This window comes from Momordica charantia, assembly GCF_013281855.1.
Source record: "Momordica charantia cultivar OHB3-1 chromosome 5 unlocalized genomic scaffold, Mcharantia_2.0 BLBB01000005.1, whole genome shotgun sequence".
NCBI lineage: Eukaryota > Viridiplantae > Streptophyta > Magnoliopsida > Cucurbitales > Cucurbitaceae > Momordica > Momordica charantia.
This window is the reverse complement of record NW_028275163.1, coordinates 3,356,345-3,374,985: the sequence shown is the minus strand read 5'-3', so window position 1 is coordinate 3,374,985 and position 18,641 is coordinate 3,356,345. Positions and strand designations below refer to the sequence as shown.

The window sequence follows — 18,641 nt, the reverse complement described above, 5'->3', positions numbered from 1 at the left end:
CACGTGGTTTGTTTATTTTAATTTTAAACACAAATCTACTACTTTTAGTATATTGGTAAGAAATGAAAATGCACGCAGAGTAATATAAACACAATTTTTTTTCGTATATATTATTTTTATTATTTTATTATCGTCGTATTTTTTTTGTACCATTTCTTTGTTCTATATATATGCTTTGTAAATATGAAACATATATAAGCAAACATATCAAAATATCAAGTTATGATTTTCTATTGTATATAAGTTTTACAAATATAGTTTGTTACTAAAATTCTTCAAATCACTACAAGAACAAGAGTCTATATTAACAATTTTTTTTTTTGAGATATTGTGGTGGTTAAAAATTACTACGGTAACAAATTAAAATAGTTTTAAATGTAATAATTATCACAAAATGTGCCATGTTTAAAAAAGTTATTAAGAGCCGGTTTTACAACTTTTTTTGTTTAAATATTGAGAGCCCCATTTTAACATATATGGTATGAATTTAAGGACCGTTTCCAATTAGAAACAGTTACATAAGTGTTCGAAATATTTGATATAACCATTGTAAATGTATTTTTATTGGTGTCTTATATTGCAACAATTAATTCATCCGTACTATAGTTTAAATATGGTTGAATTAGTTTAAAATATAAATAATCTTATGGTCGAATCTTCACTCTTCACTATACTCTCTTCTTTGAACTTAAAAAATTGGATTAAATACTCTATGCAATTTGAGGGCCACCAAACTTTAATCAAATATAAACAGACACACACGAAAATATGATACATAAAAGACACGTGGCTCATTTAAATCCTTGGAAATTTGGGGGGCATAAGAAAATAAATTAAATTCATTATAATATTCAACCATACAATCCTAGGAAAATCCGCTGATGATAAAAGATGGGATCTCAAGCAAGAAGCATCTGCAACCAAATAAAGAAGTCAAATTATTGTATAATGAAATAAATATTATTCAAAACAAAACAGATGATATATAATAAAGATTTTTTTTAACACAAATATCAAATTTAGCCATTCAACTATATTTCATTTTTTATTCCTATCATGAGGTTAATGGTAACATTTCCATATGTGAAATGAAGAATTTGAACATTAATGTTTAAGTCTAAATTTTCCGTTCATTCATCTCGTTTAGTATAAATGTAAGAAATTAATTATTGCATTTATTCTCAAGTAATTAGAGAGAGATTATGGATAAATGAAGTAATAATGAAAGCTTTAATTTATCAATTAATTTAATCATGCCTCTTGAATGGGAAGAAGAAGAAATTGATTCAAAGATCCATCTTTCTTTCACTAAGCAACTGCTTGTCCTCAACCTCAGCATGAATCTTTTTCTTCATCATCTTTCTCATTAGATAATTCGATTATTAAGGAGAAAAAAGAACATAGAAGTCATTTAGATGCGTTAGAACAATTTAAGTTAAAAATTAAAGCTTAAAAAAAATTAATATGTCGTTGAAATTTTAAAGTCATATCTAGATATTACTAGTAGTTTAAAAATATTTTTAATATGTTTGTGAATTTTCAACGATTGTGTAGGGTAGAATTCATGTTATTTAGTATATATGTCAATGCAAGTCATCATATTAATTTGGAATGTGGTTTTTTGTTTAATCCTTGGGAAGAGTTTGGGACATGAGCTTAAAAATCTTGGGTTCCTCATGGGTTACCCACCACACACACACATATATATATTTTTTTTAATTTTTTGTTTTCCCCTTTTAAAATACAACATCATAAAAGGGGAGCAGTTAAAAAAAAAAATAGAAACGTGGTTAAACATTCTTGCACCTCAAACATAGACTATTCGGTTCAAGATTAACACATTCGTGCCTGTCAAATACAGTCTTCCCAATCTCAGGTATTACAACATCCCCAAATTTAACTTTCAGGCTCAACATTCCTAGGACCGCTGATGTCGAAGCTATGCCCAAATGCCCCATTATCACTTATATGACACATTAACTATATTGTTTATAGATTATATGACAAATTTATTTAAGATAGCAGTTTAAATATTCAATAACTTGATAAATTAAAAACTTATTAAACATAGATTTGAATATTCCATAAATGATTAGAGTTTTTTTTTTGCCATCTTTTTTTCAAAATGAGCCTAGCTTAGAGGTAAACTCCTTTATCCCACTTTGAACATTATAAAGTTACCTACATAAACACAATTCTAAAAATTATATATATATATATATATAAATTCTTTAAAAAAATTGTAATGAGTGAAATAATTTTTTCACATTTGTAAATATGACAATTTTACCCGACGAACCTATGTTGTACTAGATTTATTATGATGAGATTTCTGTACAATTGTTATGAAAATTAAATAGGCACCAAAATTAAAAGTTTATGGTAAAGTGATCATAATTTAGCATGAATTCAGAATTAATATAAACAAGTGTAAGAATGGGTGGTGCTTACTCGCCGGAGACTTCTCCCAGCTGGCTTCGCCGCCTCCTTCGGCTTCTTGGCCGAGCAGCTGCCGTTCGCCGTCTTAACTTCCGGTTTCTTCCGCGCCGCCACGTTCTCCTCCGGCGCCGGTTTCGGCTTCACATCAGCATCCGCCATGAAAAGCTCCGCAATACAGAACTCACCACTGTCGTCGAAGTTGTTCTGAAATGTCGTCGCCATTAATGGGCTCAGCTCATCATCATCATCATCATTAAGATCATCATCTACAACTTCATCTGATCTCTTCCCCTCCTTCTTCAAATTGCAATATTCCGTTGGATAATTTCTGGGTTTTGATGATCTCTCAAACCCCACAACGCAAATTGTAAGACGCCGACCATTGATTCTCCAATCCTCAAGAACATCGAAGATCTCATCAACATGCTTTGCCACAGATTTTGTGTTCTTTCTCCACACATTTCGTTTAGACTCAGCTGTGCCATTAAACGAGACAGATTTAATATAACCAAAAAAAAAAAAAAACTCATGTTTTGTCCATCCACTTTAAAATGTCTATAATTTTGATTATGGTCTTGGATAAATTTGGTCTCTATTTACCTACAAATTTTAATACAGAGTTAGGACAGCATATTTGAAAAAACTTATTGAGCATACATAAATTAATTATGATGAGAAAATAGTTAAAAAGATCAAAGAGACCCAAATGGAGACTTTTTAAAGGTATATAAGAGTAAAATTATATATGTCAAGAAAGTACTATAGTCAAATGGAGATAAGTTAAAAGTATATATAGAGGGACAACAAATAATAAAATTACAAAAATCAATAGTATTTAAAAAGGAAATACAAAAATTATATAAGGGAAAAATGGTTAAAAATGGAACCTTTAAGAGGATTGTAGTGGAAGTTGGAGTGAAGCCAGTTGAACATGGCTGTGAGGGAGTTTTATTATATCTTAAAACAAAATTTTAGAAAGTGGGCACCTCGGAAAATTTGTGCACAACCTCAATGTTTTGTTAATGGTCGTACGAAAAGTGGTGCAATAAGAAGTGTATATATATAGAGATGAAACAGTAGGAGGTGGGTGATCAGGTGGTGAAGAAGACTTCCTGTAAAAGGGCACAGTGGGACATATTTGCTACGGTTTGTGATGTGACTCTAATAATTTAATTTAGCTAGGTTTTTCACACTTCCCCATTGCAAATCACGGATGAAATAAAAGAAGCGATATTATGCTCGGTGGAGACTCTGATCTATCTCGTGTATGAAATATTAATATTAGGTGTTCCATCTTAAAACTAATTAACAATAGTTCATATCAATAATAAATTTTTGTAAGTCCGGATACTTAACATGAAATACATTTTCACTATCTTTTTGCTATGCTCAAATGAACTCATTGTCATTGAGGTGTGTATTGGACTAGTACGGTACTATATCAATATGCAAATCTTTTCTTGTATGTATAGATGTTCATTTGAAGTTTCTTGCATCGCAATTTAGATCTAAATTCTACGTCAACAAAGCGTGTGTTGGAAAAAAAATATAGATCAATCGATCATCCTGTAAGTTCTTCAAATATGAACTATTTGATTTTCCCCTTCCATAGGCTAAAAGCAAACAATAACAAAAGAATGAGAGATAGGGATAGAAAAGCTTAACACCATAGGGATTACACTGGTTCGCCCCTATCTTGGGACTACGTCCAGTCTTCTGCAAAAAAGCAGGTTCAACTATAGTTGAGGATATTACAATGGAGATCTCACTCAAGATATTACTATCTTGCTTCTAAATACCCTAACAATGGCTACTTATGATTACACAATTGGAAATACCTCAACTGAACCTACGAGATACAAACTCATTTTTCACACATTGCCCACAACCATTCAAATCTCTCTTATTTTGACTTTGTACAAATGAAACCTTAACAAAAAGGTTCAATTTATAAAATGTCAAATATCACAATCTTTATAGGAAAAAAATATTGTGATCCTTATAAGACAATAATATCCTACTCCTTGTAGGAATTGGTAGTAGTGTTGAAAATTCTTTTCTTCCTAGGACATGGGTCATTTGTTTTGACTCCATTATCCCAACAGCGTGGTTGTCAAATGATTGAAGGTAAATTTTGAATCCATATGCTTCATGGTCCTCTCTTACGAGTAACTTATTCAAATTTAGGGTATAATTCTCGCATTTTTTTTAACATTCTTGGAAATGCAAATTTTACAGTCACACTAATGTTAGTTAAACGTTGAGTGTCAAAATCATTGCCGTATGATTGAAAGTAGACTTCTAGTTCACACGTGTTTTGTGGTCCTCTCTCCTTGATCATCTTCTCCTCTGATCTGCTGTCGTTTTTTTTCCTTTTAAATTATATGCAGCTTGACTATAGCTAGGGATTACTTTTAATGGCTATTTTCAATGTTATTTCAGGTGCAAAAAAAGAAATTGGTTCTGTGACCAATCAAAGAATGAAAAGAGAAACAGTAGTTTTCATAGTTTGCCTTTGGAGAGAGCCCTACAAAACCCCACCATTGCATATGGAAATTGAAGCATCATTTTGGTATGGCCATGCGCTGACTCCCCAACTTTGCATTATATTATTGCATTTTTTCTATTATTGTACCCAAAAAGCTAATTCTATCCTAACAACCAAACTTTGCTTGCTTTCCCCTTCAAACCGATTATTTTTTAACCCGATCCAAATTGAGATATATCGTATTTAATAGTTGATGCGAGACTTTAGTTGTAAACGCGTCCCATCAACTTGAAGAAAGGACAAAGAAAATTATTTTTATCCTATGCATAACTTTTTGAATGATAGAGCACATGATAAAAGCGCTCCTTCTGAGATATAAAGAACTTGAAAAAGATTTTGTAAAAAAAAAAAAAAAAAAAGATGGCAGAGGCTAATTTTTTTGGGACAGTCTCTTTTGTTTTCCTATCCACAATTTCCTTCCTTTCTCAATTAATCTCTCATTTGGGTACTAATAGGAGAAAGCTCAAATTCTTTTGCACCATGCCATATTATATATAAAATTAAGTTAAGCTGGAATATACATTATTATTTTAAAATTAGAAAATTAAAACAAAATCGTCTGTAATATGAGTGCGAAATACTTTTTGAGTTTAAACCAATAAAATTTGTGTTACTAGATTTGGTATCATTTTCTTGTGATTGATTGCAGATCAAAGAGAACTTTTTTTTCCCCTTTTCTTTTGTGGATTTCCAAAATGATTTGCTTTATGATTATTTGGTGAAGGGCATAAGGGGATAAAGATTTGGGGAAACCATTTAGAGCCATAAGTTGGAATGAGGCCTCCCCACCAAAATGTTGATTTGTCATATTTTTCAAAGGCACATGCAAGGCCTAGCTTCCCATAGCTACATAAAAGTAAGAAAACGCCATCTTAAACAAAAAGTTGGTTTAGAAATAGAATGATGTTTAATTATTTTCATGTTTTTTTTTTTTTTATGTTTAGTAATATTTTTTCTCCTAAAATAATTCGTTTTAATATTTTTGAGTATTTATATTAAAATCTTATAGACAATAAATATATATATATATATATATATATATATATATATATATCCTATATTGCGACCAAAGTCTTGCATTGACTAGATGAGAAGAATATCATAGGTATATAAATGAAGGACAACATCTGAGTTATGATCGTGGTTTATCTCTAAATTGGACAATATCATGCTATTGTGAAAATTTTGAGAGTTGACTCACTGTCGTATAAAATTTTTATTAAATGCCTACACAAATATAACAATGACAGAGAGAAAAATTTGTGTAATGTTGCGGAAATGAGGATTGTTTCTTTATTTCCCAATTGTTTTATTATTATTTTTTAACTAATTTCTTTTTATCTCCACTGTTTGATCGAGAAATGACCAAATCTGTAAACTTTTGGATCGGTTGGGACAAGCTAAGTAGTGAGCTCCAAATGCCAAAGAGAGGACCTGCAAAACAGAGTAGATACTCCGATGTTAAAGTTAGTAAGAGTCCAAGTCAATTCGAGAGAGAATTGGTTTGATCACATACCTTGAAATGGAGCGGAATTGTCTTATTTATAGGCGAGGTCCCCGACAAGGTTTTAACGGCTCTTTAAGGTTGCCGTGAAGGGCGGCGTGATGCCGCAGAGTCAGTTGGAGAATAGGCTGAGCCGAAGTGGTCCAAGTAACGTGTTTGGTCGGCTCGACCGTCCAAAAGGATCGACTCGGCATGAGACATCATGATCGAGGCAAAAACTCGGACAAGGAGGTGACACGTACTGCTGAGAATCCAACCATTGCACGCCACGTGTAAGCCTAAGATTCGCCTCCAACATCCACTTTTGTGATACTTTTTCACATGTATATCAATGGTAAACAAAATGAACTCTAGCACTCTGTTTTCACATTTCAATTCATGTTTATTCTTATTCCATCTCACTTTTATTCTTATTAAGTAATTATCCACTTTTATCTTTTGAAAAGCTCACCGAAAATTTAGAAAAGTGAAGAAAATTAGGCATTGTCTTTACAAGAATTAAAGACGTGTGATTGATACGTCATGTCATTTTTTAGCACAACCTTATAATATATGAAATAACAAAAATAATTAAGTGAAGACTTTATTATATGATGTTGAAATTAATTCAAATATTCCTAATAATAGACATTATTAGCTCCATGCTTTCTATTTACAAAGTGAAGCAAGACATCTTTTTCCACTTTATCATGGATCAATCAATGGCGTAGCCCATTGTATCAGAATCAGATTTATTATCCATCAGCCCATGGATATAAATTTTCCTTTTTTTTTTTTGAAAAGGGGATATAAATTTTCTTTATTCCTTTCTTTGGCATAAATTAAAAATATTACCCTGTATATTATAAAGTATATATACATATACATAGAATTAATTCACAAAATAACTGAAAATAGAAATATAAAATATAAAAATCCTCCAAGTTGGCGACTCGGCGGGACATGGAAAGATCCTCAACTTTGACCCACTGGTTTTCATCCGTACAATATTGTATTAGTAAATAAGTAAAATTTGGGTTCAATAATATGTTTTCTTTAGTGTTCGTCTTTTTTAACTTTAATTTCAAACTTTCATATGATTTTAAGAGTTTTATTATCATCTCTGTTCCTAGTTAATTAAATGATCATAGTAAAAATAGAAGTCCAACCAAATAAATTAATTACTCACACACTCTGAAACTATAATACCTCGTGTCTAGGATTCGTACCAATAGAATTCAGATTCAACACTTGATTGTCCCAACATTCCTATGCAATCTTGTTGTTTGAAATAGTGAAGAGTGTCCTTCCAAACAAACGTAGGTCATTCTCAAGATTGCTCAAAGTCAATTATAATTTTGGAATTCTCATAATTGATCGATTAAAAGGAAATGTGCATCTTATTGGTATGGATAATTACTATCAATTATTTTAAGTTGTTTTTTTCCTTATCATGCTTATATCTAAGGATCACTCTCATTCGGATGTGATATCATTTTATTCCTGTACCACGTTCCTCTCTACTAAAGTGTCATAAAAGCAAGGTTATCTCTTAACTGCTATTTCTTAATTCTCGATCTCAATAATACTGTAAAAAAACTTTAATGTAAATTTTTATTTTTTAACCCTCCCACCATCAGAAATTTGCTATGATGCTCACTCACATGAATATGAAATTTTTTCTTTTCGTCTATCACTGATATTACTTTCATAGATCATCAATAAAGTATATATAATTAATATATCATGTGAAAATATTGTATAAAATATATTCCTAATATCCCAAATATAGAAGTATATATAACTGATCATATACCATTTTTACCTCATTGATACGTGAAATCTTAGACACCTACTATATATTTAATATAAAATACACTATTTTTACATTTTGTGCTATAATATTTTATCACACGAGAAATATGCTACTAATTATGTTAAGGCACGAAATAATAAAATATTTTTTCGAAAGTCATAAAGGTAATGACATATATCTCCAACCAAGAGATGTGAGTTTCTCAGACATATTGTACTAAAAAAAAAGAAAAAAAAAGAAATATTTTGAAAGATATATAGAGTAAATTTAAAGTAAGATAAGAAATATATAGAATAAAATCATAAATTATGTGAGAGGAATTAGGTAGAATTGAAAAAAATAAAAAATAAAAAAATCTTACATTACTCTCTCTTGAAGCACAGTCAGAAGGAAGCGTTCCCATTATTTTGCAGGAAAAGAATCTTACATTTTCTCCGACATATCAAAAGCTTTAAGCATAAGCATAATTAGCAACCACACTTTAATCTTTTATCTCCCACATTATTAGCCATCTATATAACATTTATTTCATGCCGTTTTCTGCACAGATTCTATCCTCGTCTTTCAAATTTGATGGGATAGACAGCTGCCGAGCTAGAAATTTTTTTTTTAAATTAAGAGATTGTGAGTTAATTTCTAATTTTTAATTTTTGTATTCCACTTTTGATTTTGTGTTTTATTTTTTAAAATTAACAGATTCTAGATATAAATTTAAATTTTGTCTCTAAGGTAACAGAGAATTCTAAACTTAAAAATTGAAAGTTGAACAACTCATATGTATAAATTAAAGTTTAGAAATCTATTTATTTCTTTTTTCTTTTTAATTTCAGAAGTATAATCTATAAGATACAAGATTGAAAGTCGGAGATTATACACAAATTAATTGCTAGGAAAATTTTGGCACAATTTTTTTGGGTTACTAGAGACTGAAGAGAGAGAGAGAAGTTACAGTAACTTAGTGTTGGCTTTTGTTCTCCATACGTGAGTTCTGAATCTGATACTTTTCTTCATCTAATCTATCTTTTCAACAGCTCTTTAATGTCATCTTCTATTTTTCTTCATCACCCTCTTCCTATAAATAACCCTAAACACTTGCAACCAATTCATCCATCAGCTGAGCTTTAATTTTTCGGTATCATTTTTCTATTTTCCCTCGGACCAAAAACAAACATTTTTTTTTTTTTTAATTCACTATGGCTGGTCGTTATGGTCGTTCATTTTACCGTTTTTCTTCCGTTAACCGCCCCCTCGCCCCCGGCGGCAACACTTCAGCTCAAGACTCGGCTCAATATGACGGCCGCCAATATCCTTCCGCCACCCGAGACTCGTCGGTGGAGCCCCGGGCTCGCTCGCCGCCGTTCTCCCCGAGGAGAGAGTCCTATCCAGCTTCACCGACGTATTCTGTCAAGAAAGCCGCTTCGCCGCCTTCTTCTCCGCCATACCGAGCCCCGGCAGCACGTACCGTCAGCTCGCCGCCGAGGCTTGTTGACGAATACCCTAAGTACAAGCCAACTACTCAACCCAGGTTGTTAAACTAATACACGATTCTTAAGTTTGTTATTAATTTTGGTTTAGATTTTTTTAAATACGTTTTAAAAAGGTATACAATTTGGGAGTAGTGTTTTCAAATGGCCTTCAAAATTTTATAGGTTATGGAACAAATTACTCGCGACTCAACACCCAATCAAAATTTTGCGTTTCTGTTGTGTCATCTTTTTTACTTATAAAAAATTTGGTAACGTGACGGGTAAAAGATGTGTGCTTACTAGTAAGCACCAGGTATTTTTCTAAGTCATGAACTTTATAGGTATATTAAGACTTAATCAATTTGGACAATATCTCCTTCTTTGATTGGATAGCAAGAAAACTATTTTTGCCTACCACTAAGTTTTGAATAGACGAAAGAGAATACAAACAAAAATAATGACTCTTATACTTTTAGAAAATAAACCCTTGTTAAAAATTAAAAAATACTTGGCTCGCTTTAGGGGTGTTTAAAGGTGGGAGTCAAATCTTATCTTCACCGCTATTAAAAAATTAACATTTTATTATTTTTTGGGGAAAAAATCTTTATCATTAAAGATTCAAGTATTTTGCTTATTTTTTTTTCTTAAAAGTGCATGTTTTTTTTATTTATCACTCTAAGTTATAGAACTCTTAATAGTGTAAATAGATAGCCAATTATTTTCCTTAAATATTTAGTACTAGACTGTAACAATCGAATCGACGTGAAAGGATTATTATTACAATAATTTGAATACGAGAAATACTACATATATTTACATACTCCGCTTTAGTTGATAAACTATCATATATTTAATCATTTATTCGTATGGATAACGTAGGTCACCTGAGGCGGATCAGAAACCGGTGATCTACAAGGCAATAGAGAAGGCGACGACGAAATCAGACCGTTATCCCGAGACGGGTAAAACGACGTCGTCCCAGAAGCAGCAACAGCAGAAGCCAAACGCAATAAACATCTCGGGAGAGAATCTGGGCGCCGTAATGGAAATCGTGCAGTCCCCAAAACGTGAAGGGGGACATATCATCAGAAAAAAGGAGAGCAGAGGATCAACATTACACAGTAATGATCAAAACAACGAACATTCTAAAGACCAAAAGGGAAAGGAAGCAACTTCTTCTTCTTCTTCTTCTTCACTGCCGGCCAACACTTTTTTGAACAGCAATTTCCAGAGCGTCAATAATTCCCTTCTGTACAATGCGTCTCTGGCCCACCGTGACCCTGGTCTGCACCTCGCCTTCGCCCGGAACCCGGCCGGCGACCGGTTCGCCGCTGATGACAAGAAGCACCACCCCAAATACTAGACCGTACAAAAAAGAGAGAGATGATGCTGGAGAATAAAAGGAAAAACAAGGATATGAGAAATATATAATATTATAAATATGTGAGAATAAAATGGTATTTCCGACAAAAATATTTTCCATTAATTTATGTACGTTGAATAAAATAAACTTGGATTTTCTATTGCGTTTGGTTTTTATGTTTGATGACGATTTAAAGATATAGGAATATATGATAAGTGAATAAGGGTGTGCTAGTGCTACCCACATGTTCGATTTTGACATTAAAAAAAAAAGAATAAATAATGATTCACTAAAGTAAAAGAAAAAGAATTTAATATTATTGGTTATAAGTTATAACACAAGCATTATCATATCAGATTTGCTTGCCTTCCATCGTAACATAACATAATATTTACCTGCTACCGTCTCAAGATGACATATTTTTGTTGTTTCTTTCTTTAAGAAATAGAAAAATCTCTTCTCTCTCACTCACCCTCTCTACATTTCTCTCTCCTATCAATAAAAAAATTTTTGAAAATTGGTAGTGAGAGGTTTATCTTACTTCAATGAGCAAGGAAGAAAGTATTGTCAACCGAGATTATAAGTTGATGATGACCACGGGTCAATGTTGGTTGAGAACCAACATGAATCCGCAATCAACATTGACTTGTGTGTCATTTGTAGCCTACGATATTAATAATAAATACAAACCAAAGTTCACCTCTCCAACGAGAAATATGGCTAAAGTAACCACATAACTTCATAATTCTTTTATAATCAATATGTCGAGTAGAAGTTATTTGTTGTTATTTAAACTGTAAACTGCATTCGATAGTCTCTTCTACCTCAAACTTTATAATCCATTCACTAATCAATCTCATTCACCTTCCTTGCTATGCATAGATCCACATATTTGTTATAATTTCTTTACCATCTTTACCATTTCTCTCTCATCTATTAATGACACCCATAACTTTTTAATTAATTGTTTTATATTTTGCTATTTCTTTTTCATTTATACTACTAATATTTTTTCTTCTAAAAAATTTATACAATTTTTATTAATTGATGTGATTTTATTATGAAATATTATAAATTTATACAACTTTTCCTAATTGATGTGATTTTCAAATGTTAGAAAATGAAAAAGGGACCCTTATTCATCGCTTCGTAAATAAGGCAAAACATGTCAGGTATGAAAACTAAGTTGGTTTCGTATAAATATATGAGGTCCCGGCCCTTTCTTTAAATCATTTGATAACATTTCTGAATCAACATTGCTTCTACATTTTTGGTGAAAACTAAAATTAAAGGGAGAGGCAGTGCATGTTCAAATACTTTGAAATAGTACTTAAAGGTTTTAGAATAGGAATCAATGCTTCGAACCCATATATATTATAACTTTTGTTAGGTTCCTTAATTTTTGTGACGTGGGATATACATATAGGAGTTATTTAATTAGCAACGTCTAAAACGTCTCATCAATTATAATATCATTTATACCCTGACTAATTACCTCTTCAAATTGATATAACCCTTCAAATTTTAAAGTTCAAATTTTGGGCAGAAAACTCAACCAATAACCAGTGTTTAGATATTAGCTAGCAATCTTTAACAGTATCATCTTAGTAAAATAAACAAGAATAATCTCACCCGTGGTTCTTTCTTTTTTATTATCACTTAATTACCATATTTCCCAAATGGTAAAACAAATAATACACCATATATATATAGATATATATTCAGATCAAAGAAAAATACATTCCATTAATCATATATATCATTATAATAATCTCCACTTATTCATAATTATTTTAGCAGCACACGGTGCGTAGTAGAACTTTGAAAGCTTCAATTCGTCTAGTAGGTCGAACCAAGAACAGATTGGGCATGGCCATGGGCGGGCTTCTTGGAGAAAGACAGGTGCAGGCCTGGATCACGGTGGCTGAAGGAGGAGTTGTACAGAACGGAATTATTGACCCCTTGAAAATTGCTGTTCATGAATGATTTCGCCGGCAAAGAACTTGATTTGTTGCCTTTCTCATCATCGTTTCCACTCTCTGTGCTTGGCTTTTTCTTCACCATTTCTGTGCCGTCAGATGATTGAGTTATGTGCATGATGGCGCCTACGTTCTCGCCTTTGATGGTTATCACGTCGCTCTGTTGCTGCTGCTGCTTGTATTGGGGCTTGCCGGAGTTGTACTCTGACGGCCGGTGATCGGGTTTCGTCGGCTTCTCGACCTTCGGATAATGTATCGATTTCTGCTCGACCTGATTAAGAATATGTATACAAGATTAAATATATACCAGAACTAACCTGAATTATTCAATGATAAACTATAATTTGATTGGAACAAAACAAGAGAAAGTCATCTTGTTAAACTCATACACACGTAAATTATGGATACATTAATGTTGGTTGAATCTCATTTTTTTGCTTGGATGGTCGTTTAAACTTGTTCAACTCTAATACTAATATCGTCGAGTGTCATCTCAAAATCATTTGGTCAAGGAGTATCATAGTTCATATATCTTATAAATCTTGATAGGTCCGTTTTAGTTTACTTTTTAAAGTTGAACATCTTTTGTTCTTTGTTGCAACATTTCAACACATATCTTATGGAATAAAAATATTTTAATACAAATTTATGATTACATTTTTTTAAAATTAGTAAATAAAATATGACGCTAAAATTGTGACAGAAAAGAACTCGAATAAAATTTTCGACCATATATATAATTAAATTTATCAAAATCATGAGTTTAAACTTTTGATTTGGGAGGTAATTTATTCAGTCATAGCAAAAAAAAATTAAAATGGTCCCTTTATAAAAAAAATATGAAAAATTAAAAGGGACTTTTAAAAATTATGATAACTAAAACGAATAAAAATGGAAAGTAGACCAAAAAAAATTGACATTTTGATAGCACAATAATCAAAATAATTAAATTATACCAATAAAAGTAGTATTTACGTAAAAAGAAATTAATATATATCGTAATATTTAAAGTTAACTAACCTCCGGTGGGCTTCTGGATCGAATCGTGGGCCCAGGTTCATGTTTCGCCTCCGACCGAGGCAGAGTTAGAGGAGAGAGCGGTGCGGCGGTGGCGGCGGTTGGGTATTTGTGCTTGGCAGGCGACAGCGGCGGAGAGGTATAGGAGGGTTTAATGGCTTTGGGAGATGTGGTGGCACTAGACCGTCGTTCGCCGTCGTAACGGTTGTACGACGGAGTTGGAGACAGTGGCTTGGGAGGCGAAGCGGCGGCGGCGGGTCTATATTTTGGAGAAGAAGGCGGCGAGGCAAATTTCTTCGTGGGAGATGGAAGTCGAGAAGATCTTTCTCTAATTGGAGAAGTTTGGAGAACTTGGGCGGTGACCGGAGAGTTGGGTGAAATTTCACGCCCATTCATCGGCGCCGGCGCTGGTGCCGGCTGAAGTTGTTCCGGTTGTGAGGCAGTGGCGGGGCGGGGGAGGGAAGAGAAACGTTGCCATGTGCGGCCAAACCGAGGAAGATTTGCCATAAAGAGGAGATTTTGAAAGATGAAATATTGATAAGACAGATGGATATGATTGGTGAAAGAACTTGTGATTTATGGGTGTGTATTTATAGTGAGAGCCGATGAAATTACCAAACAAAAGCTTAAGCCTGAAAATAGGAGGAGAAAAGAAAACAGAGAGAACAATAAAAAGAGGGAAAAGAAAGAAGAAGGAGATCAAGAGAAGTATCAGATTCAAGAAGCACATACAAGGGGTAAGAAAACATTGCAAAAAGTAAGGAATCATTTGGAGATGAGGAGCGCATATTTAGCTGAGGATGATTAAACGTTAGACAAAGTTTTTAATTTTTAAAAAAATATTTAGATGTTTAACAATCCATATCAATCACTACTGCTAAATTGACAGGTGATAGGTTAGAGAAATATAGAAAAAGATCTCTTTTTCTTACTTTTCAAAAATTAAAAGGTTATCAAATGTTTATTGATTCTCAACCCCAATTAAAATACATGTCTCCGATCAAGAAGTCATGAATTATGACATTTTTTTAACATTAATTAAGATGTTTTGTGTCGTGTATTGAGAAATGGATTCTCATTCTTCCCGCCCCAGATCAAGCAATCTAAATATTGAAATAAAAACATATGTTTTGGAGAGGGAAAAAAAGGCCATCCTTTACGCTTTTGTCCTTTTAGGGGGTTGTGGTTGACAGCCATAAATCCAATTATTTTGAGAATAATATTATCTCCAATATTAATATTAAACTATTTGAGATTGTTATTGTGCATCAAAATTCAAATGCGATTTTGTGAATGACATTCCCTGTTTATTTTCTATTATAAGCAATCTTCGGTCAACGAATTTGAATTATTATTGAATTCTTTAAAATAGTTATACTTTATCAATTGAAAGAAGAAAAAGAAAATCCCCCAAAAGTTTAAGGGATGTTTGTGAGTTCAAACCCAATTTTTGTTTTTATATTCAAGAACTAATTAATTTACCCGGCCTATTTTAAGAACTATGCAGTTAGAAATTGATGTCATATAATGATTATATTATTCTAATCACTATGATTAAGTATCTCCATAATATATGGTATTGTCGCTTTAAATATAGCTCTCACGGCTTTGTTTTTTTTGTTTCAAACAAAATGTCTCATATCGATTGAGATAATTGCTTCTTTTATATACCTTGAATCACTCTCTTCCATACCCAATATGGAACTTTGTTGGCATTTCCTTTATAAACCCGACATTAGTATGTTAGTATATGTTCCAAAAAACTAAAGATAATAATATAATGTTAATTTTTATAATTTTTTATTAAATTTAATCAAATTCTCAAACACCTCCAAGCACTTTTTTTTATGCAAAAAAAATCATAATAATAAATACTGAAAGGGTTTGATGATGAGTAGCTTCATTTCTCTCTCAAATGAAATAGAGAATCAAATTTGAGTAGTGGAACATAGAGAACATTAGGTTTTTTTTTTTAGTAAAGAGAACATTAGGTATATTTGCACAAATATCCTAGATTATTTGTCATAAAATTAAAAAAATGTGTATAATAATATTATTAGGTCGATCTAAGTATGGTTTTGATTCTTGTATCTTTCAATAATTCATTTTTTGATTCTAACTATGTTAAATTTAAAAACTAAGTCCAAAATGATCCATTTGTCATATTTTTCTAATTATATAATGCAATGTGGCATTATAGGCAAGTGTTCAAAAAATTAAAGATATGAACCTACTACATGTTTCAAATTATAAGTTCAAAAAGACTTACTAGATAAACTAATTAAATAATCTTAATCGAGAAATATTTTAGAGTTCTATTAAAACCTTTTTTTAAAAAGATCTACTAAAAACGATTTTTAGTTGAATAAAAGGTTGAAGTAATGATTCGAATCTTTAATCTTTCAACCATACGTGCACCTTAACTAATATATTTAGGTTGCCTATTAAAAGCCTAATTCACTAGATAGACATGCTCCTGAAATTTTAAGACTAAATTTAGTTTATCCCATTTGCTAGTGATGTTTAAAATCAGTTTTTTTTTTATATATAATTTAAAGAAGTAAACAATAATCTATTATTTTCAATTTTTGTGGCATAATTTTCAGGAAGCTAAATAATTAACAGCCAAGGGGAAGACTATGAAGATCACAGCCCTTTTTCACATATAATAATTATTAATTATGTATATTTTTTAAAATATTACGTTAACCCATTTAATTGGCTTATTATTTCTTATAAAACAGTACTCTTTCGCTTCGACCATCGTCCTCTAGGGCTTGTAATTCTTGTTATGACCGTCAACAATGGCTCCGCCGCCGCCGTCCGCCGTGTCGGAGAAGGCGAGATGCAGGCCGGGATCACGGTGGCTGCACGACGAGTCGTACAGCACGGAATTGTTCACACTCTGAAAGTTGCTGTTCATGAACGCAGTCCCCGGCAATTCCTTTTTTGCCCCTGTCTTCCTCTCATCATTTCCGTGGTGGGCCCCACCTAATTCCGTTTCAGATTCTTTCTTTTTTATGATTTCACCGGCGGAATGTTTGGCGGAGGACTGATTTATTTCCATGACGGCGCCTACGTTGTGTCCGGTGAGGTTTATAACCTCCGCCTGCGGCGGCTTACCGGAGCCGTGCTCCGACGGCCGGCCAGACTTCGCCGGCTTCTCGACGGTCTTGTTGTACAGAACACTTTTCTTCTCCACCTCCGGCAACACGCTGGTGTTAAGAAATAAAAAATTAAACTTACCATAGATTTCGAGCAATTTTCTTCCTAATTAATTTTTAGAATTGTTGTTGTTGTTTTTTTCCTTTTTTTTACAGTAATTAATATTTAGAATGGATTGTCTCACTTTAGGTTAAAAGCTTATCCCAGTAGGATAAGGTAAATATTTAACAACTTATGAGATATCTAATAAATTTTAAGGCTGAGAAGAGTGTTAAAACGGAGCGTGAATGAGAAATAGTAGATTCAATTACACATTTGGTGTATCAATATGTGTGTATTTAAATATGTACTCTTATAATTATCTAAATTTTTAATAAGATTACGTCTATCTAGTATATATACTTTAAAATTTTAATATATAGAATAATATTTCATTAGTATTCATTTTTTACGAATTATCATCAAATTTTTAATATGTAAAAGAAATATTTCTTTTATTTTTTAAATAAATATATGAAGAGGTGTCAATGTTGACTAATTTGTCCTTTAAACTTCTTTCAAATATGTTCTTTCTCTCAAGTTGGTGTTGTTTTTTCAATCTAAATTTAGCCTCATATGTTTTAACATTTTTTCAAGTTAGTGATGGTAGTTTAATACCTAGAATGGAGCGCGCCATTTGCGGTACGTGGAAGAGCAAGAGGAGAAAGTGGCGGCGTTGCTGTTCGCCGGGACTTGGCCGGCGAGAGAGGTGGGGTTGTTTGGGCATGTCCCCGGTCGGAATATTTGGTTGCAGGAGACGCCGGCGGCGATCGTGCGGACTTCGCCGGCGAACTACCCACACGTTTGGCGGCAGCTCTGTATTTCGGCGACGCGGAAGGACCTCGCCGGCCGGGAGATGCTTTCAAAGGGGAAGACGCAGGAGAAGCCGATGGCGGCAGGTTGGGTTCGAAAGGTTGCAGAGTTTGGGTGGTCGGAACTGATGGCGGCACGGCGGCGGGAGCTGGCGGCGCAACCACAGCCTGACGTTGCCATGTACGGCCGAATCGAGGAAGATTTGCCATAATGAACGAATTGGGAGTGTTTGGCAACAAGGAAAATGAAATTCCACCAAGAATAGAAAAATTAAAGGCAGATATTTGAGAAACTTTGTCTTTGCATTATTTATATTGCTGGAAGTTGCAATATGAGATGAAGCTTGAGGGAGAAAATAATTGAAAATTCTGTGAGAAGATCAAGTGATTCTCCACACACAATCAAAAATTTTAAAAAATTAAGAACTTCTTCCAATAAAATAGTTTGAAAAAAAATACGAAGGAAAGAATCGGAAGTAATCCTCCTTGATTTATCCCTTTATTAATTTAGTAC

At 32.8% G+C, this 18,641-nt stretch overlaps 4 protein-coding genes across 4 annotated transcripts; 1 reads left to right on the top strand and 3 right to left on the bottom strand.

The window, feature by feature from the left end:
* Nucleotides 1–732: 732 nt before the first annotated feature.
* Nucleotides 733–3,460, bottom strand: LOC111016244 (uncharacterized). The gene is made up of 3 exons (XM_022291556.2): nt 3,327–3,460; nt 2,452–2,915; nt 733–914 (listed from the first exon to the last, which is right to left on the bottom strand). Exons 1-3 carry the CDS (start codon nt 3,370–3,372, stop codon nt 900–902), a joined length of 525 nt encoding a protein of 174 aa, XP_022147248.2. The 5' UTR covers nt 3,373–3,460; the 3' UTR covers nt 733–899.
* A 5,934-nt stretch (nt 3,461–9,394) lies between these two features.
* LOC111016379 (uncharacterized) lies at nt 9,395–11,278 on the top strand. The gene is made up of 2 exons (XM_022291767.2): nt 9,395–9,811; nt 10,632–11,278. The coding sequence occupies exons 1-2, from the start codon at nt 9,480–9,482 to the stop codon at nt 11,113–11,115; spliced, it is 816 nt and encodes a 271-aa protein (XP_022147459.1). The 5' UTR covers nt 9,395–9,479; the 3' UTR covers nt 11,116–11,278.
* Nucleotides 11,279–12,728: 1,450 nt separating this feature from the next.
* Nucleotides 12,729–14,696, bottom strand: LOC111016367 (uncharacterized). The gene is made up of 2 exons (XM_022291750.2): nt 14,115–14,696; nt 12,729–13,365 (listed from the first exon to the last, which is right to left on the bottom strand). The coding sequence occupies exons 1-2, from the start codon at nt 14,616–14,618 to the stop codon at nt 12,955–12,957; spliced, it is 915 nt and encodes a 304-aa protein (XP_022147442.1). The 5' UTR covers nt 14,619–14,696; the 3' UTR covers nt 12,729–12,954.
* Nucleotides 14,697–16,729: 2,033 nt separating this feature from the next.
* LOC111016378 (uncharacterized) lies at nt 16,730–18,423 on the bottom strand. Its single transcript, XM_022291766.2, has 2 exons — nt 17,934–18,423; nt 16,730–17,326 (listed from the first exon to the last, which is right to left on the bottom strand). Exons 1-2 carry the CDS (start codon nt 18,335–18,337, stop codon nt 16,882–16,884), a joined length of 849 nt encoding a protein of 282 aa, XP_022147458.1. The 5' UTR covers nt 18,338–18,423; the 3' UTR covers nt 16,730–16,881.
* Nucleotides 18,424–18,641: the final 218 nt, after the last annotated feature.

Coding starts and splice junctions, on each gene's coding strand:
- LOC111016244 (XM_022291556.2), bottom strand. CDS start 3,372: ATGTTCAACTGGCTTCACTCCAACTTCCACTACAATCCTCTTAAAG. Junction 2,916..3,326: donor CCACTACAATCCTCTTAAAG/GTTCCATTTTTA, acceptor TTAATGGCACAG/CTGAGTCTAAACGAAATGTG.
- LOC111016379 (XM_022291767.2), top strand. CDS start 9,480: ATGGCTGGTCGTTATGGTCGTTCATTTTACCGTTTTTCTTCCGTTAAC. Junction 9,812..10,631: donor AAGCCAACTACTCAACCCAG/GTTGTTAAACTA, acceptor TGGATAACGTAG/GTCACCTGAGGCGGATCAGA.
- LOC111016367 (XM_022291750.2), bottom strand. CDS start 14,618: ATGGCAAATCTTCCTCGGTTTGGCCGCACATGGCAACGTTTCTCTTCC. Junction 13,366..14,114: donor GATCCAGAAGCCCACCGGAG/GTTAGTTAACTT, acceptor ATTCTTAATCAG/GTCGAGCAGAAATCGATACA.
- LOC111016378 (XM_022291766.2), bottom strand. CDS start 18,337: ATGGCAAATCTTCCTCGATTCGGCCGTACATGGCAACGTCAGGCTGTG. Junction 17,327..17,933: donor AATGGCGCGCTCCATTCTAG/GTATTAAACTAC, acceptor TCTTAACACCAG/CGTGTTGCCGGAGGTGGAGA.